General features: G+C 48.4%; 1 protein-coding gene and 1 long non-coding RNA gene across 2 annotated transcripts; one reads left to right on the top strand and one right to left on the bottom strand.

Annotated features, from left to right (window-relative positions):
• Positions 1 to 1,356: 1,356 nt before the first annotated feature.
• LOC103244247 (uncharacterized) lies at positions 1,357 to 4,011 on the bottom strand. The gene is made up of 3 exons (XR_005237006.2): positions 3,785 to 4,011; positions 3,211 to 3,487; positions 1,357 to 2,184 (listed from the first exon to the last, which is right to left on the bottom strand). It is a non-coding gene; the product is annotated as an uncharacterized lncRNA (long non-coding RNA).
• A 548-nt stretch (positions 4,012 to 4,559) lies between these two features.
• Positions 4,560 to 26,592, top strand: SALL3 (spalt like transcription factor 3). The gene is made up of 3 exons (XM_008013738.3): positions 4,560 to 5,113; positions 17,164 to 20,552; positions 21,940 to 26,592. Exons 1-3 carry the CDS (start codon positions 5,032 to 5,034, stop codon positions 22,369 to 22,371), a joined length of 3,903 nt encoding a protein of 1,300 aa, XP_008011929.2. The 5' UTR covers positions 4,560 to 5,031; the 3' UTR covers positions 22,372 to 26,592.
• Positions 26,593 to 27,020: the final 428 nt, after the last annotated feature.

Raw genomic sequence — 27,020 nt, 5'->3', positions numbered from 1 at the left:
CTATTAATGCAAGCTAATAATAATCGTTTGAGCCTCCCTATAGGCAAGGAGTCAAAGTTTTAACTTGCTAGCATTATTTATGTAATCATACATGCTGAAATGCCCCTCCTGGTCTACATGCAGCCCCGAGCCACAGTTCAGCCATCAGGAGAGAAGTACTTGACCATCGTTTGCATCCCTCAGTGCAAAGACGATTGTGAGCTGATGTTTCTGTGTATGCCATAAAAAGCCACGGAATGTTTACCTCTGATGACTACAGTGAAACTACACAGTGTACTGGAATAAACACACAGGAAGGCTTCGGAGCACACAACCAAAATGGACTGATACACTCCACACCCAGCTTGCATCTGTTAAAAATATTCAGGCATATTTATCTCAATAGCTTTGAGAGCAAAGGAGGTCACAGCAGTTGTATCCAGTGTGGACAGGGCAGTTAGCTATGTGCTGGTTTATTTACGTAGAGCATTTTATTTTTATAGGGAAAGTTATCTTCAAGTAGGCAGAGGGTTGGAAAAAGCGTTTTCAAAAAACCATAAATATAATTTTTGGCTACATGTTTTCTAGCACACCCCCGCCCAATGTAATAGAAAAGCAACATCTTTATAATTGGCACTTGACATGCTGTTTGCGTTGGGCTGTGGCACACCAAGCACAGATTTCCTGTTGATGGAAACATTTATCATCCTGATTGCCCCAGAGTGGCAGGTGGTGTTATCAATTACCTCTTCTTACCAATAATAATATTAGTATGGTAATATCTTTGCTCAAGTGAGAACCAATTAGCAGTCACTTGTCACAGCATTAAAGGCACAAAATCATGCTGGATTTAACTCTAAGAACCTAAAACAAAAGTTGGGGGTGGGGGAGGAACCAGAGAGAGGGAGAGAGGTGGCCAGAGAATAGAAGGAACTTTGGGTGGGGGGAGCAGTGAAAGAAGACAGAAAATGAAAGCCCTAATATTTGATCCTTTTTTTTTTTTTTTTTTTTTTTTTTTTCATTAAGTGGTTGGGGAAAATACTTGTAAACAAAGCTTCAAATGCACCTTAGGTAAAACTAGCTTCTGTGAATCTGGGGCCAGGTAGCTTCAATAAACTGTGACTGATGGTAAATTAGAACCAACTATTCCACTTCCAATCAATCTTGCAGATAGGCTTTGTTTTATCTGAATGTTACCGATTGAACCAAACACCTAATTATATGTTTCACTAATGTAAAATATACAGCATTAATTTGTAAATAATATTAGACAGACAAAATAATAATGTGTCACCTCTTAAGATGAAAACAGCATTGCAAGAGGAAAGACAATTAACAAATTAGATTTAATTACAGGGAAGAAAAGCAACTTTTGTTTTTGCGAGTGTTTAGGTATGACAATATTAATAGACAGTGGTCATGTGATGACGAGTACGTGTGTGCCCCTCCGAGTCTACACCCACACAGGCACATGGCCCAGCGTCCCTTTAATCTGGGCATGACTAGAGCGCACGTCCTGTGTCATCTGCGAAAATATTCCGTGGACACGTTGTCACTTCGCAGTAAATCTATGGTTGCAACTCGGGCTTAAGATGCGAACGCTTTTATTAAAAGTTGTCGCACTGAATAAGAGCAATTAAAGAAAAGTTTCTGATCTGAGTATAGGGAAGGAAGAAAGGCGGGAACGAGCCAGTCAAGAAGTCGCACGCCTTTTATTTTCTACCTTTGCTTTTTTAAAAAATTGATCTTGTTCACTTCAGTCAATGTTTAAAAGGGTGCGCTGCAGAAATTACTCGTGCGCACCATTTCAGCTGTGGGGGCATTCGTACAAGCTTCCGCTGCACACACAGCCTTCCCGGCCCTCTCCTCCAAGGCTCTGCGGGATCTTCCAACGAAATCCCAGAGCAGCCTGCGCTGGGGAGCCCGCAACTCTCTCCAGATCTCTGCACCCTGCACCGCCCGGAATCTGGGACGGCGCCCACGCCGGGCTGGGCCAAGGGCAGAGCTTGCACCCTGCCCTCACGCCCGGTTCACTTGCGTCCACGAAAGCACCGTGCCAGCCTCCTCCATCTTCCCACTCGCGCAACGCACGGCGACCCGCGCGACACTTCTGCAGTCTGAAGGCTTGCTTCTTACAAATAAAGGGCCAGAGTCTCACACTTGCCTTCGCTGGAGGGACTTAGAAGATCCTCCCCAGGTCCACACCTTGTAGGAAATGCAAAACAGATCGATGAAATTAAACAGTTGCATTTGGAAGCCCCAGAAAAACCTAAAGACATCGTGCCAGTTTGTTGGAGAGAGGGGTGCGGGACAGGGGGAGCGGGCCTTACACAACAGAAAAGGTGGCCACAGCGCGCTTAAAATGACCCAGTGGGGAGCTGGTGCCGCCGAGCCAGAGGCTGCGAGTCCAGCTGGTTCTGGACTTGCTCGGCAGGCGTCAGACGCTGTGGGAACCTGTGTCTGCTTCTTCTCCCCAAAGTGTGTCGGTTAAAAGAAAAATAGTAGTAGTAGCAGTAGTGATCAGGAAAAAAATAAAAATTAAAAAAGAGACACAATTAACCAGGTCATAAAAGCTAGGGCACCTTCGACCAGGGCTCTGGCCGTCCAGCGATCGTTTTGCGTTGTTTCTCCTCTCGAAAGTAGTCTCAGACCCCTGCCTTTCCCCTGCGGCTCTGCGACTTCCCCAAACTCTTTAGTCCTGTAAATTCTGCAAGAAACTCCCATCCTGCAAGCTGCTTTTCCCCCCTCCCCCCTACGTTCCTTTTTTTCTCTCCCCACCCGCGCCGCCTCTCTATGCCCCTCTTTTCTCCGGAAAATTCCTACCCCCCGCGCGCCCCAAAGCCCGGGCTGCAAACTTTTCCCCGCCGGGCGCCTCTGCGCCAGATGCCGGAGCGTCCCCCCAAAGCCTGAGCATCTGCACAAGTTCGCAGCCTAACTGCGGGATAAAGACGTTCGCCCGTAGCTTAACTAGAAAAGCACCATCGATGTGTGTGTTAAACGGGATAAGTAGAGATTTCAAACATCTTTTATTTGTCTTGAAAAAAAAAATTCAAATGAATACGCCCGCCACCAAAAGGCAAAATAAAACCAACCTTAAGGGTTTTTTGTTTTTGTTTTTTTTCAAAAGTGGCGATAGGAGCTGTTTGGACATGACTCCAACCTGCGCCCTCCCTTCCTCTGACTCTCCTGCGCTTTTCCTGGAACCCAAAGCTCTGACTTCGTCAAACTTACACAATTAAAGGCGGGCGGGAGAACGCGGGCTGGGAAGCAAGCGGGAAGATTCTAGAATGGAAGGCGGCCCGCCGAGCGCCGCGAGCCGCGCCAGGCCGGGTCCGATGGAGCAGGCGGGGATTCCTCCCCCAGGGCGGACCCCCGCCACCAGCCCTGCCAGGAGCTCGAGGCCCGCGGAGCGCCCCGGCCAGCCGCTCACCGCCCGCTTCCCCCAGCGAAAGACTCGGGGAAGCTCCAGGAGGCCATCCGTGCTGACGCTCCACATCAGACAGGGCCACTTGCAAGGACAAAAATGAGAAATTTAGGAAATGAAAAAAGACGTACTGGGGCGAGGGGCGCGGGCGCGGCGGCTACTGGGCCTGGGGCACATCCTGGCGGCCGCTCGGGGAGAGAGGACACGCGCGGGAGGGCGCGAGGCGGGTGCACGGCCGCGGTTGGGAGTGCGCGCCTGTGCGCGCGGGGCGAGGGCGCGTGCGTGCGACCGCGGGAGAGGGGGCGGGCGCGTGTGCGGGGAGCGCGCCGCGCCAGCTGCCCCAGAGTGTGGGGCCGATCCAAAAGTGCGCAACCCCCTCACCTGGCCCCCGTGTCATCCCCGAAATCCCGGGAACGGGGTGGGCCGCGCGCAGGACTTTGGTGGAGTTGGAACTTTCGGTCGCGCTCGCTGCCCACTCCGCTGGCGCCCGGAGGCCCGTGGGGAAGGGGGACTAGGGTGGGGACACCGGGGTCCCGCGGTCCCCTCCCTTTCCTGCATTTAAGAAGCCGACGGCGGCGCAGAGGCTCCGGCGGGCTGGCGCGGGGGCTAGGCGGCCCCGGTGGCGGCAGCGGGCGGGGCGGGCGCTCCAGAGTCGGTGGGGCCCGCGGGTTGGGGGGCGGGGAGAGGGGGGAGTGAAAGGGAGGGGGCACGCAGGGGAGGGAAAGGAGGGGAGGAGCCGCGCGGCCCGCGCCGCTTCCGAACCGGAAAGTTGGTCTTGCCGAAGTCCTGCCACCCCGGCGTGCGCACTCCGCTCCGCTCCGGCCGCGAGCCTCCGAGCCCGGCCGGCCGCCGGGGGAAGCCCGCGGAGGGGACGCGGGGCCGGGCGAGAAGGTCCGGAGAGCGGGGGCACCTGAGCCCGAGCGGGCCCGCCGCGCTGAGCTGCGCCGAGAACCGCGGCGGAGCAGTGAAGGCGGCCGGCCGACCCCGCGCACCCGGAGCAGGAGGCCCGGCGCCCGAGCGGCCCGGGCGAGACAAAGGCGCCGGGTCGGAGCCCTGCCCGCGGCCGCTCGCTCCGGGAGGGGCCGCCCGGCGGCGGCGGGGGGGGCGCGGGCGGCGGCGCAGACACTCTATAAAGGGGCGAGCCCGGCGCGCCGGCGGAGACGGCGCCGCGCGGACGCCGTCAAAGTTTGCTGCCTGCGCCCTGCGGAGGGGCGGCCACCGCGGCCCGCGCCGCACCCGGGCCCCGCCAGAGCCGCACCGGGGGCGGTCGAGGAGCGCGGCGCCTGGAGCCCGCGATGTGAGGCGGTGCCGGGTAGCGCGCGCCCCGGTCCTGAGGCGCCGCGGCCCCCTCCTCGCCGGCGGCCGCTAATTGCGAGCGCGGCCTCATTTGCATAGGCCGCCGGAGTCCGCTGGAGCCCGGCCAATCGGCGCGGCCCTCCGCTAATGGCCATGCATTATTCACCAGCCTAATTGCTCAGCCCCATGCGCGGCCCGCGCAGCCGCCGCCGCCGCCGCCGCCGCCCCGCGCCCCGCGCCCACCCGGCCGCCCCGCGCCCGCCCCGCGCCGTCCCCGCCGGCCGCCCCGCTGATGCCGCTGCCCCGCGCGGGGCCCGAGCGCCGCTAGCAGCATGTCTCGGCGCAAGCAGGCCAAGCCCCAGCACCTCAAGTCGGACGAGGAGCTGCCGCCGCCGGACGGGGCTCCCGAGCACGGTGAGGGCCGGGGCTGCGGGGTGGCCGGGGGGTCTGGGGCTGCCCACCGGGCTGGGGAAGCGCGTGCGGCGGGAGCGGCTGCGTGCGTCTGGCAGCGGGAGAAAGTTCCCTGCTTCCCGCGAGCAAGTGTCCGTCCCGCGCCAGGCCGGCCGCGGGGACCCGGGTACTTCGCCGGAGCGCGCGCGACCGCGGAGAGAGTTGTGGGCGAAGTAAACTTGGCTCCTCTCCTCGGAGTCGGGGAGCTGCCCGCGGAGGGCGCCGAGGCCGCGGCCGGCTTGAGGACGGCTCGAAGGCCGGAGCGGGAGGGAGTCCACGGTGCCTCCGCCTCCGCGCCGCCCCCCGGGGTCTCTGCGCCAGGGCGCTGGGGCCGGCCTCGGCGACCCCGGGGCGAGCGCGGCGGCGGGGTAGGCAACCGGAGCCCACTTACCGCTGGACGCGGGTCGGGGACGCCGCCGCCCGGCCAGCTTTGTTCGGCGCCTCGGGGGCCCGCGCCACCTCCCCGGCCCCGCCTGTGCCCCCGGCCCCCCGCACCGCCTCGGGTGACCCGCGGTGTCCCAGCGCGTTGACGCAGCCTGTGATCTTGCGAGGCCAGGAGAAGGTCGGGGGCTCGGCCCTGCCTAATGGCCGCCTGGGGAATTAAGCTGGGGGTGAGCGCGGCGGCGGCGGCCTGGGCCTGGCCCCTGCTTGCGGCAGAACCCCGGCGTGTTTCCGGGGCGTTCATTGCAGGGACCGCGCGGGCCTTTTCTCTCTCGCCTTTTTGGATCCGCCGAGGCCGGGCGCTGGAGACCCCTTGGCAGTCATTTCGCTGGTAGGAGCTTCCTCTTCGAAACATCCGAAAGCGAAGGGCAGGCGCCGCGAAAGTTAGAGACTGGCGAAGGGCTGGACTTTCCAGAGTGGCGCCTTTCCGCGCAAAGTTTGGGGCGCCCCCACCCCCTTCGTCGAGTTAAAACCTCGGCCCGCGGCGCCCAGGCTTCGGCGCGCCCCGCGGGGCCCCCAGGGCGCCAGGATGGAGGGCCGAGGAGGGGCGGCCCCGCGACCCCGAGCCTGCAGCACAGCTCGCAGTAAAATAATTTGCTCCTTAAAAAAATAGCCAGGCCAACTTTTATGATTGACCTATTACAAGTTGTTGGAGGCAGATGGTGATCTTTTTACTCTGAGAATGAGACTGTCTGCGAAAAGGAAACGGGGCGGAAGAGTTTCCCACCCAGTGGAGTAAAGTTTGACAAAGCAGGTAGACACCCATGTCGGATGAGAACGAGAGAGCATGCTTCTGACGCGGCTGGAGAATTAATGAATTAAATAAAATTAGTGAGCTCGCTGGGGTCTTTTTGTTGCCGTGGAGGTAAGGGAGTCTTATCTGTGTAGCCAAGTCAGCCAAGATTAGAACAGGCGATATGCTAAAAAGAAACGCTTGCATATGGTGGGTAGATTAAGGACAAAGAATCTTTTTGTCATGGAAATGGATTTTTTTTTGTTTTGTTTACTTCATCACATAGAATTTCTCACACTTGGTTTGTTTTGTATCGCCCTCAATGACTACATGATCAAATGAATGGATTTATTTCTGCCGAATGAGAAAGACAGTCTTTCCTTCAAAAGAACTACATTGCATCCCAGTGAGGAATTTTAAAGCTTTATTATTGTGGCTCCTGAATAGCTTAAAATCGGCTTTCACAGCCGCCCCAAAATGCAACAATGTAAATACTTCTCAGCTTTGTAGGGTCGTTATCAAAATGTGCAATGTCTCCTTTTATTAAAGCATATTTTAATTAATAGAGTAAACCCCCTTGTATTTAACAATTAACAAGCTGAGGCACTGCTATTCATTTTTAATTTCACTTCAGAAATGTGAGCATGCTGAACTTAATAGTGTAAACATGTGGAGGGCTATATCGCCTATATTTGAAAGCCTAAGATGGGATAAATTATTCACAAGTTCTACTTTGAATTCCTCTTGTTGCTGCTCGAATTTATTTAGAGATGCAAAATATTCAGGTTTTTTACCCATGGTAGAATTAAAGTTCTTGTCAAGCCTGTGTTTTTTACAACATCCAGAGTTGTAATCCAGACGTTGTCACAGTTCCTGGTGATATTTTGCAACAGGCCCGAAATACCGTCTGGGGCTGAGTCTTGGTCGAGCAGTTTCCATGCTTGTTTGAGATAGTTTAGGCAAACTATTTTTTTAGTTCTTTCTCATTTAATTATATTCGAAGCAGCTTGTTCAAGGAGCATAACAGACACTCTGTTCCGTGTTAAGTCAAGGAATGCCCCATTTGTGTATTACTCGGTCGCACTCAGCATCGTTCCTAAGATAACTAAGTAAAAATTTTTAAAAGATAAATGGGTGTGGAAACCAAATTACTCCAACCTGAATCAGATCTCCTCAGAATTTTAATTTTGTTAAATGCAATGGAAATAAACAGACCGTGCCGGAAGTTACAAGTGAGCTGAGTTAGTTTAGTGTTTTAGAAACGAGGTAAATAATTCCTTTGTATCACTCGGGGAGTGACATATTAATTAAAGCAGCAGGTCCATCTACATGCAGTAGAATGGAAAGCTACTGATAATGTCATGCAGAACAAATATTATATGCAAAAATGTTTAGTATAATGGGGGACAGAGATGCAGTCACGTTAATTTACAGCACAAAGCCTGTATCTCTTAAAAAATAATTGATTTATTTTTGAAGCAATGAAAGGATTCTATACAAAAATAACTGGTGCTACCCAAACTTTATCACTACAGGAATTAAACATGACGTGTCTAGAATGAGAAAAAGTAAGGATAATTTATGTAAAGTTCTAAAGTCATCCTTTTGTTTAAAAAAAAAAATTATTGAGACATTCCTAACAGAAATTGTCTTTTAAAATTATTTACTTGCAGATGATCTCATTCCTATTTTAGAAAAAAAGGTGCTGCAGCTTTGGGATCCAGTTAACTTTGCACCACTAGTAATCCTGCGAGCCAGATGAATATTTTTGTTCTAAAAAAAATTAATTAAAACTTCCAATGACAGTTATATGCCCACTAAGAACTTTAAAAGATACAATATTGCTATTCTTTATTGTAATAAAATATAATTTAAGAAATGTATTTTATTGTTAGAATATATGTATTTAAGAAGGAACAAAAGGATATTATAATTTAAAACCATTTACCATCCTATATTTTGTTGTTAGCACTAATTGCTTCAAAGTGTGTGTTTCCTTTTTCTGCCAACTTAGAAGTATATGGCTGTCTTAAAAATCCTTTTAAATGTGTTGAGCATGTGATTTAAGAATTTACCAGTGGTATTCACAGACTGTGTCTGAATTAAGGGAAAGAAGCTCGGCCACCAGTGCTTGGCGCAGGATCTTTTTCTTTTATCTGTATATGCATGGTTTGCCCTCAGTGCTCGCCCAGCACACTACACACATTTACAATTCAGCATACCAAAAGGAACAATGCAGGAGCCACTTTCTAACATTCACAGGCAGATTGCTTTCTCTGAAACATGAAAGGTAAAAAGTAAGTAACCGGGTTGGGTGAGGGGAGAGGAAAAGAAGACTTTGCAAACATTTCTTTTAAAAATAACATTTAAAAACTTAACCTATTTTAAAATGCACGTTTCTGTGATCAACAAAAAAGCATGCCAATTAATTCCCACCTTAGAGAGAGCTGATTATGTAACAGTTTGGGAATTTTATGTGCAATACATTTTCAACTTCCATGGCATATGCATTATCCAATGTTTTTAGATCTGTTGTTCAAAGCCAGAAAAAGGTATGGAGTAACAGCAGGAATTACTTAGCAAGCTGATTCTTTTTTGTATACAAGATGATGGCAAAAGTGGGTCAAATTTCATTTCCAACTGCAATCTCTAAAAAGCTGTGTACCATTCATCTCCAGGTACCCCTAAGAATATTTTCTTTTGGGGGAAATTCAGCAAAAGCACAACCAGGGTTTCTATTCTGTGTGCTGACCATTCGTTGGAATTTAGCATTCTTACAAGTATTGGCACTGGCTTTTATTTAAGTACAATGAAAATCTTTTTCACTTCTAATGAGGATGTGCACCGTCTTTCAGTGCTGCCAGATAGTTTCAAGAAGCATAACTTCTAAATATAACAGGAAGGACTTTTGTTTTTATTAGTTTTTATTTTCCTACATGATTTGTTGAACAGTTGCCAGAATATGACCAACATGTTTTAGTCTTGGAAGGACAGGTTTGTAATTACAGCATACCTTAATTACTACACATTTCAAACACAATGAAACAAAATGTATGTAAAAATGGAGCAATTTAATATTCCAGTAAACTTTTATTTTAAAAAACCTGTCTAGGGTTATTTCTCATGTAATTTCAACACATTTATGATTTAAAATGCAGCTAACTGATTTCCAAGCAAACCAGGCCAGTCATGTTCCAGAAAGTATAAAATATTAATTGTAATAAAATAATGGAATGGTCTCTATGTTAGAGATGAAGATTGATTTGTTTCTTAATTAAAGGGAAGAGTTCTCGAGACTGAGACGGTGTCCACCAAGGGGATCCAATAATACCAGTGTGGCATCTAAATATTTTCCTCTGTGGGCCTGTCTTTTTCAATCACCTTCAGATTAGTTATGCTTACTATCTAAAATCCCTACCCCCTTTGCATTCTCTGCGAGCATTAGCAGCCAGCTCCGCGCAGAAAGCCTTTTTGTCTGATGTCTGAAAAGGTGGGGTTGCAGAGTGCTGGCCAGCCTCCGACGGTCTCTCCCTGAAGGTGGGTAGTTAGAAGTGCTTTGACAAGCCTTGCTGATTTAACCTTTGCCTGCTTTGCCCTGCCAGGGGTGGCCACTAGATGTCAAGCTCATAATACAATTAGTGCATCTGTGCTGTTGACCTTGGCAACAGGGCTCACCACTGTTCTGTTAAGTGTTAACACTGAATCTGAGTGTTAACTAGAGATCCCGCGAGCTTGCGCCGTGCTGCACAGCTTCTCAGACGCCATCTAGTTCAGCACAAGTGTTTATAGTTCTTAAAGAAGAAGAGAAAACGGCTTTCTTTTGTGTAGCTATTGCATCTTGAACTGTTTAATTAACCCTGCAGGTGCCACAGCACTTTGTCGTGATCCGTCAGCATTCCTGGCCCTCTTTTTGAGAGTGACCTTCGCCGCACTGTTTGGTAATCCTGTTGTAGGATCTGTGTACGTGCAGAGTCACTGGCTTCAACGACCCAGGGCAGTGGCTTTTCCACGATGACTTTTTGCGTATGTGCAGACTTTGCCTGTAGAAATGAAACGGTGCCATGAAGTGCTGACAAATGATGGAAATAATTCCATCACCTGATCCCGAGTGTGAGCGGGCTGATGGTCACAGCTGATCATAGCCTTGTTTCTGGACCCAGCGTGGCTCATGTGCCCCTCTAGAGCTGTTTAGATGTAGGCATTTATACGTCTACGTGGTTTTGCATATTTATTTCTATGCATAGTGGATTTAAAAAACGGACAGTGTTTGGGTGCTTTCAAGTAGGCATGTCATGAAATAGCACGTTTAATTTCGTGTGTCAGATCAGTGAGACCACAGCCTTTGAATTTAAACCATCTGCATCTTCACCAAAAGTGACTTAGCAAAACCTTGTTTTCACCCCCTCATCAAATTTCGATTGAAATTGTTTGTGTCAGCTGACATATTTTCAGATCTGTGTATTTTTCATTAGGCATAGATAGTGATACATGTGCATTCGTTGTGAGTGTGATTACAGCCTAACATCTACACGAAAGAACTATTGTGCAACCTTGAAGTGTAACAAACATCGTATTATTTGAAGCAGCGTCGAGGGCAGATAGTTAAAGCAAGTGCGAATGCTGTCCAGCTCCCATCTGCATGTACCCATAAAGGCAACAGTGTCTCCTCCTGGGTGCTTCACCGCACAGGTTAAAAACTGCAAATGTTTTAAACAGAAGACAGTTGGTGACTGTGCCACAGGTGGTCGTGACTTAACAAATTTGAGGTGTGGGCCACTGTGTCGACGCGCGGGAGTGTGCGGTCAGAGCCGCGTTGAGCATGGCAAGAGTGCCCTCCACTGTTCAGCGCTGTGCGCACACACTCTGAGGTCTCGGGAAAAGGACAGAAAATTTTTCTATTGCGTCTGGAATTTCTTCTACATTGTTAAACACAGTAGGGGTCTCTATTTGTCTCCTCCTGTTTCACAGCTTGGGCTCAGTATGTGATAATTCATCTTTCTTTATGGGATTCAAAGCTATCATAAGGAGTTAAAAAGAATTAATTTGCAAGAAAATAAGTGTCTCCTAACAATTTAGGAAAACTGGAAAAATGCTTTCTGGATTTTAAGACATGGAAAGGCAAAGGAAAAAGTCCATTTTCCTTTCCTGAAGATCCACGTGGCATTTTAAAGTTACTAATTGAAGTGGATAAGTTAACATCCCTTTCCCTGCACTAAACAATTCTGCTTCTTCTTTTGTTAATTGTAATGAATAAAAAATATGCAGCAAAAGTGTACTGAAGGTGAGCTTTTGAGATTGATAAAGAAAATTACAGAACAGCTATTTTAATACTACTTTGTAATTGGTTAGCTTACTTACAAGCCACTGTACTTGAAATGCTAAGAACTGTAGCTTGAAATTTTTGAAGAAAGCATCGTCTTAAATATATGTATATACAGCATATCTTAAGTTATACATTTCATACACAATCAAACATAAAATGTATGTAAAAAGTAAGCATTTTAATACTATTCCAAGTAAACTTATTTTTTTTTTGAAAAAACTGTTTTAGGTTATTTCTCATGTAATTTCTCATGTAAAACCAAATCAAAGGATTGGTTTGCTTGGAAATCACACAGCTGCATTTTACACACACACACACACACACACACACACACACACATTACAATGATGTTTTTTCACTTGTGGCTTTAAAAAATTATCCAGGCTAAAAATTCTGCCTGTCTTTCTGATACCTCGTTCCTTAGAAGATAGGTAGATTCTGTAACAGACCAGGGATTAAAGCTGAGCGAAGACCAAAAACAGTCTGAGGGGTTCCTTTCACACCGAGGGTCACTCCTAAGAATAGGAACAGTTTTGTTAAACATTCTGTGTATATTTTATTAGTGAGAAGGGGAAAATACATATATTTTTTTAAACTATCGTCTTTGAAGCTACGCTTTTGTTTTTCCTGAAAGGTATATGGGACCTTCCTCCCCTTTTCTGTATAGCTGAGAAACACAGGAGGGAATGTGCACACGGTGATACAGACCCTGAAAATCTAGCTGTAAAAAGCAGATATTGGGATCGCTGTAAATTAAATGGAAGAAAAAACCTATATTTTTATCCTGTGTAGTGCAGATGGCCAATGTGGTACCATGGGTGTGATGCTTAATTTGAGATCAGCTGAGGGGGGCTGTGGTGCAGCAGCTCCTGAGGCGTCCTTCACGTTCACAGAGAAGCAGTACAGCAAATGGGTTGGTACTTCCTAAAAGTAGCCCTGGCCAAATATTCCCATTCACCAAGAAGGGAAGACTGTTTGCTAAGTTCTGTTAGTTGGTGAACTGGTTGGCATTTTTCTTGACTTGTTCTCATGTAATCCCATTCCTCCCCATCCCCTGCCTGTTTACAGTTTCACATCTCTTAGCTGTTGAACAGTGTGCAAAAAATAAGTTCCTTTGACATTAATGATAACGTTTGCAATGCTTGCTTTTTAATTTGCCCCTTAAACAAAGAGAGGAAGAGAATGAAAATTGCATTGGAAATAAATTTCTCAAACTTGTCACTGTTGTACTGTTGTTACAGTGCCTTGCTGACATGGTTTTGCCTTGACAAAAAGTTTAGGCCATATTAATTAACGTAATAACTTACATTTTTGGAGCATACAGGCCAGTTCAAAATACAAGTTTAATTTTAAAAGATGGTTAAATACATATGAATCTGACATATGATGGCAGGATTAAAGGACTTTAGAAGTGTCTATGATAACATTGTGGACTCAATTCAGATTTTTCCCACATGGGTTTGCTTGTTATAGACAGCACTTAAACATAAGTGAATAATGTCAGATTGGCACATAAACACTGTCATATGTGCATTTAATCATCATCATGAGAAGGGCCATGGAAGCAGTTTATAAGAACTTATTTTAATTCTTCAGAATGCATCAGAAGTCAGCACTCAGTCTACAAGCCAGCAAATTGTCTTGCTACTTCTCAAGAAACTCTGTCCTTAGTAAAATATGTTCACTTTGGTTATTTCCTACAACCAGTTCAGTCAAGTGCTTACTATTGTTGTTTAATAACATTCTTAAAGTATGCAGACAAAATTTCAATTCCATACGTGATTGTTTTGATTCCACATGTGAGTGTTTTTACCTGTATCTTTTATTCAGGGCTATGTTGTGAAATTCGTTCTTATCTACAACTTTTATGGAATGCTAATCACATTCAAATGTTGATAGTGAGACACAGCGTGAGCACATGAGAACAACAATTGAGGTGATCACATTATTGATATTTTATATACACCTCAATAGAAAGTATAGATGATGATCCTGATTTATTTACCTGAAATAATAAATCTGAATTGTAGTGAAAATTTTTTCCTTCGTTAATAATGACCTTTAAGGTCTGTTTTAGTCAAAAGTCTAATTTATTATGGAGCTTTGCTTATAAAATCCAGCATCGTCTGTTTCCTTGGGCTCATTAACAAAATGAACTGTTAACAGGTCCAAATAGTCACAATGCCATTTTTCAACACAATTTCCTTTTTCAATTTTGAAGGAATAAGTGGGAGCTTATTTTACTTTGAAAAGAATATCTTCATTGTACTGGTAATTATCACTTATAATTGCTTTAAACAAAATGACTATTGGCAAAAAGTGCCTACACATTCTATGCATGGTTTCCACAATCGAGAAACAGTTGCAATTTAGCAAACTTACCAATGGAAAAAGTGAAATTACCTGTGGAAACACTTCCCAACATCCATGAATTAGGAAGTGAACCCTAAAAATATTTAACATATTTAAAAAACTAATGAGAATGTAAAAATGCAAATATGTGTTTGGGTCAGGACCTTTGCAAAAATGGCATAAGATCTTTGTGAAAAACAAAAGTGATATTTATCGCACACTATGGTTTGTGACAAAATCTGGGAAATGTTCATTTTTAAAGATAAAATTGATTTGTGGTTATGTAAGTTAATTCTTTCAACACCGAACTCACTTTAAATGATCCAAGAATCGACGTAATTTTAAAACATTTTTCTCAATGAACTGTCCCTAACCCTAACACGTATTCCCTATAAAGAAAAAGTATTCTTTTAATAAGATACATACTTTATAAAATTGTAAATACATATACTGTCTGAATGTTTTTGTATAGCATGTAAGTTATACATTTTATCTTCTGTAAGGAGTTAAGTGTAGAAAATGTTTCAAGGAATTAGCAAGCATTTGATTTCTTATTAAAATAATTTAATTTTTAAAATATGTTGTATCATTGTTTCAAAATACTGGAAAACCCCTTAAAACACTTTGTTCCTTGTTACAATAGTTATTTCTGTGTTATAATAGATGTGTGTGGATGGCTTAATGCAGATGAACTTTTTAAGTGGCTACTTAGATTTTTTTTTTTTTTTTTTTTTTTGAGACGGAGTCTTGTTCTGTCACCCAGGCTGGAGTGCAGTGGCCTGATCTCAGCTCACTGCAAGCTCCGCCTCCCGGGTTCACGCCATTCTCCTGCCTCAGCCTCCCGAGTAGCTGGGACTACAGGCGCCTGCCACTACGCCCGGCTAATTTTTTGTACTTTTTAGTAGAGACAGGGTTTCACTGTGTTAGCCAGGATGGTCTCGATCTCCTGACCTCGTGATCCGCCCACCTTGGCCTTAGATTTTTGTTTTTAAACATTCAGGACTGCTGAAGAACATTCCACTCTTAAAAAGAAATTTAAAAGTAGAAATTCTTTGCATTTTATGGTTGTTTTTAAGATACATGAGTAGATTTTGAGTTAGGCCTTTTTATCAATCATTAAGAAACTACTTACCTGAAGATTTGAGGCTCTTTTTGTTTTTTTGCCCTGTTTCATAACCTTTGCGGGTTTAAAATTAGATTTTGCATACATTGAGCAAAGTTGAGTACTTGGAGTATTTATTTTGCTAATGTGCCTATCTGCAGTATAAATCAGCTGTGTCTTTGCTTCCAGCTATAGTCAACCTCATTACAGATACCTATTACATTCCTTCCTCCATACAGTAATGAGACTTCTCGCTGCAGTCTGGTCTTCGGCGCTGAATTTAGTTTAAAAGTCTAGCAGGCTTCATGGGCCGCAAGCTCTAACTTCTTTCCCCTTCAGATGGTTTAGCCAGTTAAGAAAATGCTAATTGAACACTGCTAATAATTTTTTAAAGGCATGTATAAATTACCTGAGTATAATGGCCTCGTGGTGAGGCACAAACTAGCCTCAAAAAAAATTTTTTCTTTTCCAGTAGAGGAAAAGTATGTTTTTACAGGACATTTTTTTAAAAATCAGAATTCTCTGTTGAACTCAGTGCTAAATTATTCTTTTTCCAAAACCCTAAACAACACCAACAAATGTGGAGCTTTTTAGCAAATGCTGCATTTGTTGATGTTCTAACAGTAAATTATTTCCGGGGACACAGACTTGAAGATGTTTTGTTCTCACACTTAACTGTGCGCGTTTAACAAAGAGCTGATGTGCAGCTGTCATTGTGTCTGTTGGAACTGATTTGTTGCCGTCACTCCATCTGTAAGTTGACAAAAAGCAGTTACGAGTAAGTAATATCCAGGCAAGTACTGAGAACCTGAGTAATTATTGGGAATTACTTTTCACCCCAACCACCCAAAAAATAGAAGGTAGCAACGTTGCTGTATGTTGATTTCTCATTCCTGTATAGCTATTTATTTGATCAGGTGTGAATTAGAGTTGTTCATTAAACATGGTTGTTATTCGGCACAAGAGGGTAAGGGGAGACAGAGGAAGTGGCTGCCTACATCAGTAATTAAACATGTGTAACCAATTAGAGGGTTTTCCACTATGGCACAAGCATATAATTTGCTAAGTCTTCTATGAGAATAGATGAAAATAGGTACAAAAAGTGTGTCTGACTACAACATTCTCATGTTAAACATGTCAACATAAATGAACTTTAAATATATAATTTCTAGTTTGTTAACAAACCACTGAATTCTATTGGCTAATAACAGTAACATATAATTTTAGTTCATTTTGCCAAGAAATATTGCATCTGACAGAGCCAATTAATTGTATTAAACATGATGCATTTTAGGCCTAGACTGTATTGATATGCATTTGGCAAACTCTAAAATGTAGAATTGGACCCTATCTGGAAGAAAGTGTAAGGGCAGAGAGAGGGGGAACTGCTCTGCCGCTCTGAGTTGGCGGAGATTGTTTTTCTAAGCTGATGTTAAGAAATGCTTATGTTTCCTTTGTTACATTCACAAATGAGAGCATTTAGCCAAAATTGCCTACATAAAGTAAATGCCCATTGGCTCAAAGGTTCTGTATGTAACCTCACCTTAAATCTGGAATGTCCCCGCGCTGCCTAAAGATGAGAAATCCGCGTGGTGGGGACCACACCGGCCACAGCGCGGCCCCCTGTCAGGTGTTGATGTGAGTTTGAAAGGTTACAGATTAGTTTAGCAATGTTAAGTGAACTGGCAAAGGCATCTCTAATTTTGCTGGAAATGAGGAAGCCGGATGGTAAAGGGGAATCCTAATGAGCCCATCGAAAGCCGGCTTTGTACCCAACAGACAGGGTAGCCGCGGATTGTATGAAAATATTGGAAATCAATGGCTTCTATGGAATTTCATTAAGAAGCAGGATCCACAATTGATAGGGCCTCATAATTTGATGGATTGGGCTAAGAAAATGATTAGCTAGCTAGAAGGAGTCATAGAATACGCACGCTGGGACGTCAGAAATGTTGAAGTGGGGTAATTTGTACAAAATAAAAAATATTGATTTTACTCGTGCAAAATTTTGAGACGGAGGGTGGGCGCTGAGCCCCGGCTGACGCAATCTCTTGGTCTTGCAGCCGCCCCGGGGGAAGGCGCGGACGACGCCGACAGCAGGCCCGAGAGCCGCAGCGGGGGCGAGGAGACCAGCGTGTGCGAGAAATGCTGCGCCGAGTTCTTCAAGTGGGCAGACTTCTTGGAGCACCAGCGGAGCTGCACCAAGCTCCCGCCCGTGCTGATCGTGCACGAGGACGCGCCCGCGCCGCCCCCCGAGGACTTCCCCGAGCCTTCGCCCACCAGCTCCCCCAGCGAGCGCGCCGAAAGCGAGGCAGCGGAGGAGGCGGGCGCCGAGGGCGCGGAGGGCGAGGCCAGGCCGGCGGAGAAGGAGGCCGAGCCCATGGACGCGGAACCCGCGGGGGACACTCGCGTGCCCCGGCCCCCGCCCGCGGCCCCTGCACCCCCCACGCCCGCCTACGGCGCGCCTAGCACCAACGTGACCCTGGAGGCGCTGCTGAGCACGAAGGTGGCCGTGGCGCAGTTCTCGCAGGGCGCGCGCGCAGCGGGCGGCTCGGGCACAGGTGGCGGCGTGGCGGCTGCCGCCGTGCCTCTGATCCTGGAGCAACTCATGGCCCTGCAGCAGCAGCAGATCCACCAGCTACAGCTCATCGAGCAGATCCGCAGCCAGGTGGCCCTCATGCAGCGCCCGCCTACGCGGCCCTCGCTCAGTCCTGCGGCCGCCCCGAGCGCACCGGGCCCGGCCCCCAGCCAGCTGCCCGGGCTGGCGGCGCTCCCTCTGTCGGCGGGGGCCCCTGCTGCCGCCCCCGCGGGCTCGGGCCCCGCCGCCCCGGCTGCCTTCGAAGGCTCACAGCCCCTGTCCCGGCCCGAGTCTGGCGCCAGCACCCCCGGTGGCACCGCGGAGCCCAGCGCGCCCGCCGCCCCCAGCGCCGCCCCAGCCCCTGCCGCCCCCGCCCCGGCCCCAGCGCCGCAGAGTGCGGCCTCATCGCAGCCACAGAGCGCGTCCACGCCGCCTGTCCTGGGCACGGGGTCCTTGCTGGGCGCGGCGCCCGGCCTGCCAAGCCCGCTTCTACCTCAGACCTCTGCCAGCGGCGTCATCTTCCCCAACCCGCTGGTCAGCATCGCAGCCACGGCCAACGCCCTGGACCCGCTGTCCGCGCTCATGAAGCACCGCAAGGGCAAGCCGCCCAATGTGTCAGTGTTCGAGCCCAAGGCCAGTGCCGAGGACCCGTTTTTCAAGCACAAGTGCCGCTTCTGCGCCAAGGTCTTCGGCAGTGACAGCGCGCTCCAGATCCACCTGCGCTCGCACACGGGCGAGCGGCCCTTCAAATGCAACATCTGCGGGAACCGCTTCTCCACCAAAGGCAACCTGAAGGTGCACTTCCAGAGGCACAAGGAGAAGTACCCCCACATCCAGATGAACCCCTACCCGGTCCCCGAGTACCTGGACAATGTGCCCACTTGCTCGGGCATCCCCTACGGCATGTCGTTGCCCCCGGAGAAGCCCGTGACCACCTGGCTGGACAGCAAGCCCGTGCTGCCTACCGTGCCCACGTCCGTGGGGCTACAACTGCCGCCCACTGTCCCTGGCGCGCACGGTTACGCCGACTCCCCCAGCGCCACCCCCGTCAGCCGCTCCCCGCAGAGGCCCTCGCCCGCCTCCAGCGAGTGCGCCTCCTTGTCCCCAGGCCTCAACCACCCCGAGTCCGGCGTGTCAGCCACCGCCGAGTCCCCACAGCCACTCCTCGGTGGGCCGCCCCTGACTAAAGCCGAGCCCGTCAGCTTGCCTTGCACCAACGCCAGGGCCGGGGACGCTCCCGTGGGCGCGCAGGCCAGCGCTGTGCCCACATCGGTGGATGGCGCCCCCACGAGCCTCGGCAGCCCCGGGCTGCCCGCCGTCTCCGAGCAGTTCAAGGCCCAGTTTCCGTTCGGCGGGCTGCTGGACTCAATGCAAACGTCGGAAACCTCGAAGCTGCAGCAGCTGGTGGAGAACATCGACAAGAAGATGACGGACCCGAACCAGTGCGTCATCTGCCACCGGGTGCTGAGCTGCCAGAGCGCGCTGAAGATGCACTACCGGACGCACACGGGGGAGCGGCCGTTCAAGTGCAAGATCTGCGGCCGCGCCTTCACGACCAAGGGCAACCTCAAGACGCACTTCGGGGTGCACCGCGCCAAGCCGCCGCTGCGCGTTCAGCACTCCTGCCCCATCTGCCAGAAGAAGTTCACCAACGCCGTGGTCCTGCAGCAGCACATCCGCATGCACATGGGCGGCCAGATCCCCAACACGCCGCTGCCCGAGGGCTTCCAGGATGCCATGGACTCCGAGCTGGCCTACGACGACAAGAACGCGGAGATTCTGAGCAGCTACGACGACGACATGGATGAGAACTCCATGGAAGACGACGCCGAGCTGAAGGATGCGGCCAGCGACCCGGCCAAGCCGCTCCTGTCCTATGCGGGGTCCTGCCCGCCCTCCCCGCCCTCGGTCATCTCCAGCATCGCCGCCCTGGAGAACCAGATGAAGATGATCGACTCGGTCATGAGCTGCCAGCAGCTGACCAGCCTCAAGTCCGTGGATAACGGGTCCGGAGAGAGTGACCGCCTGAGCAACGACTCCTCGTCGGCCGTGGGCGACCTGGAGAGCCGCAGCGCGGGTAGCCCCGCCCTGTCCGAGTCCTCGTCCTCACAGGCCCTGTCGCCAGCCCCCAGCAACGGCGAGAGCTTCCGCTCCAAGTCCCCGGGCCTGGGCGCCCCGGAGGAGCCCCAGGAGATCCCGCTCAAGACCGAGAGGCCCGACAGCCCGGCCCCCGCCCCAGGCAGTGGAGGCGCCCCCGGCCGCGTGGGCATCAAGGAGGAGGCGCCCTTCAGCCTGCTGTTCCTGAACAGGGAGCGGGGTAAGTGTCCCAGCACTGTGTGTGGTGTCTGTGGCAAGCCTTTTGCTTGCAAGAGCGCGTTGGAAATCCACTACCGCAGCCATACTAAGGAGCGGCCGTTCGTCTGCGCGCTCTGCAGGCGAGGGTGCTCCACTATGGGTAATTTAAAACAGCACTTACTGACACACAGATTGAAAGAGCTGCCTTCTCAGTTATTTGACCCCAACTTTGCTCTAGGTCCCAGCCAAAGCACTCCTAGCCTGATCTCCAGCGCCGCACCCACCATGATCAAAGTGGAAGTGAACGGTCACGGCAAGGCCATGGCGCTGGGCGAGGGTCCCCCGCTGCCCGCGGGCGTCCAGGTCCCCGCCGGGCCTCAGACAGTGATGGGCCCGGGCCTGACGCCCATGCTGGCCCCCCCGCCGCGCCGGACGCCCAAGCAGCACAACTGCCAGTCGTGCGGGAAGACCTTCTCCTCGGCCAGTGCCCTGCAGATCCACGAGCGCACGCACACCGGCGAGAAGCCGTTCGGTTGCACCATCTGCGGCCGGGCCTTCACCACCAAGGGCAACCTCAAGGTAAGAGCATGGCAGGCTCCAGCCCCGGCTGCGGTGCGCCGAGCCGCGGTGGCTTCCTCCATCACCTGCCGCGGACACAGCGACCGAGGTCCTGCACCTATCCTGGCCAGGGGGACGAGATGCCACACGTGTGGGTGTGGGTGTGTTTGCATGCATGTGCGTGGTGTGTGTGTGTCGGGTGTGCGTGTGGGTGAGCCGTTACCTATGTGCATGCATGGGTTGTGTATGAGTATGCATGTGTAGGTGCCCCATGTGTGGGTGTATAATGTATGCATACGTGTATAATGTGCGTGTCCAAATGGGCATGTCGTGTGTGTGGTGTCTGGCGTGTGTGTCCCTGTGCACACACACTTAGGCTACGTGCTGTTAATCCGCTGCAGGAGGGACAGGAGCCTGGGCCTCTCCCCAGGGACACATGCAGCTGGGCCTCTGATGGCTTCAGCCAGGTTAGGCATTGGTTAGGGGTGAGAACACTCACTTTGCAACTTGGGGGGCAGGTCCAGGGCCTGAAGCCCTCTTGAATCTGATGGAAAATAGACTTGGTTTTAAACCTCACATGTAATACAAGCAGTACCAAGGCGAGGTCACTCAACAGGCCCTGTCGTTCTGCCCTTGTGGCTGCCAAGAGGGCCCACAGGAGGGTGAGAAACTCCTGGCGTGGGGCAGAGGAGCCAGCGCTGTGCTGAGATCGCAGCAGCAGTGGTAGAGAGGGTGTGTGACGACTACTGGGTGGCTCAGGCCCGTGCCTTGTACCGTCTTGGCTGATGGCTGCTTTATGTCCTCTGTGAAGTCCTCGTTTGCAAAGCCAGCCTGTCTGGGTTCCGGCAGCCTCTTCAGACAGCCCAAAGATCGATGCCTGTGGTTTCTACCCGGCGTGTGTGGGCTGGGTAAGAACTGCCCCAAGGGCCTGCTGGCTGCAGGTGGCCCTGGGATGTTCTAGAATTAATGTTTTCTCATTTGAGAGAAAGCAAGAGGAGAGAGGCACAGTCAGACAGTCCCAGCGGCAGAGGATGCAAAGTGGGGGACGGTGGAGGCCATGAAGGGAGCCAGGGCTTGGGCAAGTGAAGGGGCAAGACCCCGGACCCTTCGAGCTCCAGAACGTTCTCTGGGTGGCCATGTGGGCTTTACACCTTAGGAGAAAATTAAAGTTTGTCTAATGAAAGACCGCATTCATTAATTTATATTTGTTGGTTTTGCTTATTATGTTCAATAAAACAAGATGTTTGCATGTAGAAATATGAAGTGCCCAGAAAAGTCCACCTGTGTTTTGTTGTCCCTAAGTCGCGCTTGGGAGCGGGGTAGACCTCTGTCTGCCACAGTGAACGCGGAGCAGCTCTGCCTCCGTATCTGGGCGCTTACTCGTGGGCTGTCTCCGTGTCTCGCGCAGGTGCACATGGGGACACACATGTGGAATAACGCCCCCGCGAGACGCGGCCGCCGCCTGTCTGTGGAGAACCCCATGGCTCTCCTAGGGGGCGATGCCCTGAAGTTCTCTGAAATGTTCCAGAAGGACCTGGCAGCTCGGGCAATGAACGTCGACCCCAGTTTTTGGAACCAGTATGCTGCAGCCATCACGAACGGGCTCGCCATGAAGAACAACGAGATCTCCGTCATCCAGAACGGAGGCATCCCCCAGCTCCCCGTGAGTCTCGGGGGCAGCGCCCTCCCCCCTCTGGGCACCATGGCCAGTGGGATGGACAAAGCGCGCACCGGCAGTAGCCCACCCATCGTCAGCTTGGACAAAGCAAGCTCAGAAACAGCAGCCAGCCGCCCATTCACACGGTTTATCGAGGATAACAAGGAGATTGGTATCAACTAGCCAGTGACTCGCTCATCTGCCCTGCCCAGGCCCACGTTTTGAAGTTGGAACGTCAGGCCTCCGACCTTCCTTGCCTCGGTTCTCATTACACTTTCACCCATAGCAGAAAACACTTTGTGCGACTGCCGAGAGGTGGGGTCTTGTAAGTGCTGCATGGCGCTCCCTTCAACAGCAAGCCTGACTGTTCTTGAGAACTCTGCAACCTTTTACATAAGTTTCCGTCAAAAAAAAGTGCTTGGAAAACGGCCTTAGGAATAGAAGGAGCTCAGACCATGTCCACTTCCTTTCTCCTGAAACCCAATAATCTCTACAAGGGAGAAAGGGGTCCCCCGCGGTATTCCAGTGAAACTCATTTGATGGTTCCGTTTGAATTAGTTAGACACTTGAACGATGTTTTTTTAGAACTCTTCATGTTAAAGACGTGGTTTAGTACTTCCAATGCTGTGTATCATGACACTATCTTCGTCTGTAGTATTTATAATGTTAAGATTATGCGGGTAACAGACAATATAATAGCCCCGACCTTAAACGAAGCTTTTGTACTGCAGAATACATCTGGCTATGTGATTTTTTTTTTAAGCAAGATTTGTTTTACTATAAATAAGTGGATTATTTCAATGCAGGCAAAATTGTGAAGTTCTGTTGAGAAAGATAGCATGCTTTTCATGTGCGAGTACCTGTCAGTAATAAGCCTTTTTTTGTTTTTGTTTGTTTGTTTGTTTTGTTTTTTTTAATTTAAATGTTTGTAGCTGCTATGTGGACTGTTGTTTTCTAGTGTGGTCTGTAGCCCAGTGACTGGGGAACGAGTTACAGACAAACATCACCGTAAATGACTCACAACATTATAAACAGTTGTGAGAAAATATTTCACATTATCAAAGCTGTACAATAAAAAGGTAATGTTTGTATAATGTGGTTGCAAACTCTTAATTTATACTATTGCACTTTTAGTATTTTGTATTCGGGAGGTTTGTCTATAATTTGAAAATTTAAAAAGATGTAAAGTATTTTATAAATAGTACTTCAATTTAAGGAAAATGGGAAAACTGTTACAGTTTCTTGTTTTGTCTTATGGTCAAACAATATTACAAATCTATGCCACTTAAAAAGAAAAGCCACCAAGACTTGTCAGCTCCTCAGAAAATAGGGCCTGCCGTTTCTTGAGTTAAAATGATTTATTTAACTTTTCTACAAACACAAAGCCCATTTAAAAACTGTGACCACCCCCTAATGAAACCTTGGTGAATTCATCCTAGGACTGTGACATCAGTCCAAGCCAGGAAGGAACTAAGAGAACCTTTTGCAGGTCTGATTTTCCCGTAAGCGGGTCTGTCTGTCTCTCTCTCACCCACAGACAAGATTGTGGCTGCCTGGTGGCACTGGTCACATGGACAGTAAACCCAAGAGAAATGGCAAGTATCAGGCAGTACAATCAGTCATGACTTTGAAATTTTCCGAGTTCCTGATTTATTTATTATCTTCTCAGATGAAAGCAAAGCACAGTGTCCTCTGATTTTTCAGAACACAGTCTGGCGCTGATGGCTGAGCTGCATCCAGCCGGGAGGGCCCGGGAGGCAGGGGCGGCCGAGGCAGCGCAAACACGGCGTCGTGTGAACTACCTCATTTTCGTGCGTTGCAAGCGTGCTGGCGTCTGACACTATGAACTTCCAACAACAAAATTGTTCAAGAGATGCTCTGTCAGCTGGGTAACAGTACGAGGAGTTGCATGCCCGGACAGTGAGGTCTTCTCGGTTGAGACAGAAAAATAAAACGATCTTCTCCTAACAACCACAGCAGCAACAACAATCATTGTAAGAGGATGGGCTGTGTGTGCCAGCGTGTCACTGAACAAAAAGAGTATCAAAGACTCATTAGCTGTTTATTTCTATTGGAAATGAACACTGAACTCTACAGCTCTGTTTTCCACGGTGATGAGATGTAACTTGGCCCCACTGTGCCACCTCTTCTCACGGGATGAGGGCTCGGGGTGTCTCAAGCATTAGGCAGAGAAAACTGAGGTGGCTTGAGGTCGCTGTGTTTCAGCAGTTGAATGTTTTCATTATTTATCGGTGTCCTTTCTGGTGTGTGTGTGTGGTTTTTTGTTTGTTTGTTTTTTGGTTAGTATGTGGTACCATATAGTGTTCTCTCTTCTCCCAAATGGATGTGTATATAACTAAAGAGAAATGTAAAGTGTTGTAAATAAGATGGCTCATGAAGGTACAGTGAGACTGACCCTCCTGTGTGCAGGGCTAGGCCATCCCTCTGCATGGTGAAGAGAGACGCTATTTTTATACTGTAATGCCATGCGGGGCCGGGGCCTCTCTGAGCAGCTGGGGATTGTTACCTAGACCCAATATTTTTTATTATTAAATCTTGTGGCTTGACACATCTCCTGATTGAAATGGATGTCTTAGTCTAGGTTACTATTTTTGTCACATGGAATTGAATAAAATGCAGGATGTAATGTTATTTCTGAGTTGCGTTCCTTGATTTCCCTAATGGAGAAAGTGGAATTTGAGGAGGTCATTTGTGGTGGGTGTGTGTCCGTGGTATTTCCACCGGGAATGTCAACACAGGTTGGCAGCTTAGATTTAAGCAGCGTCTCGGTGCATCTTGATTGGTCTTGAAATTTTTACTTTGTGCTTTTTTCCAAAATAAAAATCCAGCCTCCTAGTTGTGGGTTCTTTTTACGTCTATGATGGAAGCAGATGTGGTAGAAAATTCCTGCATATCAGAGACTCCACAGTGCCCAAAAATGACCGCTCAGAATTGCCTTCCTGTCATCAGCATGAAGGGAAAATGCCAGCTTTTCAGGTTGCTTGAACACATAGATGTGCATCTAATCACAGGACAGGATAGGAGTGGGTGGGGCGGTGCCCACAGTGTGGCAGCAGCAGCAGTTTTGAGTTCATGGATGGTGGCTCCACACAGCTTAATTCCAGATGGAGAACGTCCTTAATTTAAAATAAGCTTTCCCTCACTGATAACATTTAATAAGAATGATTTTATAGCTCCTGGATTTCAAGATATGTAATCAATTTCTTCTTTTTTTATTATTTTTATTTTTAAAATGAATAACTAGTGACAACCTAAAAGCTACAGTGATTTTTACCTGGAAAGTACAAATGATAAAGGTACTAACCACTAAACTAACCAATCCAGGCCAACCTTCCAGCAGATATCGTAAGCCTTAGAAATCAAACCATGTTGATTTCAATGCTAGAATAGAAATTATAAAATGTAAACTGACTAAATGAGATAGTAAATTCAATTTTTTTAAAGTAAGGAATTAGCAAAAAAATGTACAGCCATCTAAAGTAATTAACATAAACTAAAATGCAGGAGAAAAGGGATTTACTTCTTGTATTTTAAAAATATTTCCAGAGGTAAGGTCAGAGATGTTCGACTTGGCAAGCCTGGGTGTTTACTGCTCTCTGATGCCAACTGTGGTGATGTAAACTGTGTATCAAAGAATCATAAATGCCAACAATCCCTAAAAATTATTTAAATACATTTCTAAGTTCATTACAGGAAACATTAACATTTAAGCTAATTCATAAGTACTGCTAAAGGGCTAAAAAGCAATTGTCTTCCAGCTCTTGCTGTTTAATTTTGGCCCCATGGAAGCTTGGAGGCATGGGAGCCCCTACCTGCTTTTCCTCTGCGCTTGGCAGGCACTGCCCGGTCCCCATCTTGTGTTTTACGAAGCCCCGGTGAACATCAGGGCCATTTCTTTATCACTAGGCTGCATGTATGTTTCCAGCCCAACCAGTTTCAAATCACTGTATTCACTGTGGTGGTTTGTGACGCCGCAGACGCCCAAACCTCTTGTCCCTCTTCTGGTGCACGCGTGAAGCCGGAGACGGTGCTGCACGTGTTTCATTCTCGCTCAGCTTGTCACCCGCCAGCTCACTGCCAACCTGAGGGCCCCGTGTTCAGCCTCTGTGTTACCACCTTGTGCTCGTTTCCTAATTACTGAGACAGGGAGCCAGTACCTGTTTATTCCTTTGAAAAGTTTCTTACGACATAGTGCTTCACTGAAAAAAAAGAGGACATGAAACGTGTATCCCGGCAGACCTGTTTGCTGCTTTTTAGCTATGTTAAAACTTGATCTACAACATATTCTATATAACATGGGAAGGAAATTACATTCCCCTTTTTCATGTAAGAAGGAAATATTGGGCATTAATTCTCAGTATTCTTTATGAAGTGAAAACTAAAATGAAATGACAATAGAGGCCTCCTTTTTTTTTTTTTTTTTTTTTTGTCCATTCTCTTTTCAGCATTTCTGTACCAAGCGAGGCTTGGGGCGTGACCTTGTCCTCTCCGCATTGTCCTGGCTGGTACAATCCACGCTGGGGCCCGGGAAGGGGGCCCGGCGTGGAGAAGGTTCTCACTCTGTGCCATGTAAAAGCTGCTTTCCTATCTGTAGGAAGAGGGTAGAATTTGATGATATTCAACTCCTTTTCAGTTCTTTTCAGTTCTGAACTTCCATGTTTTTTTTTAAGAACTACCACTAATGTACATCTTTCTCTTTACCCAAAAATAATCATGAAAAAAATTGATGGTATTTATTATATAGAGAGAAAATATGAGTTATTACCTAAAAATATTCTCCCATAGATATGAAAAATCAATTACAAGTAAAT

This window comes from Chlorocebus sabaeus, chromosome 18, assembly GCF_047675955.1.
Source record: "Chlorocebus sabaeus isolate Y175 chromosome 18, mChlSab1.0.hap1, whole genome shotgun sequence".
Classification (NCBI taxonomy): Eukaryota; Metazoa; Chordata; class Mammalia; order Primates; family Cercopithecidae; genus Chlorocebus; species Chlorocebus sabaeus.
Note: the sequence above shows the minus strand (reverse complement) of the source record. Positions and strands in the feature narration are given on the sequence as shown.

Excerpts from the sequence above, each read along its gene's own strand:
- SALL3 (XM_008013738.3), top strand. The coding sequence starts at position 5,032 with ATGTCTCGGCGCAAGCAGGCCAAGCCCCAGCACCTCAAGTCGGACGAG. Across the intron at positions 5,114-17,163 it reads GGACGGGGCTCCCGAGCACG|CCGCCCCGGGGGAAGGCGCG; the intron begins GTGAGGGCCGGG and ends TTGGTCTTGCAG. Across the intron at positions 20,553-21,939 it reads CCACCAAGGGCAACCTCAAG|GTGCACATGGGGACACACAT; the intron begins GTAAGAGCATGG and ends TGTCTCGCGCAG.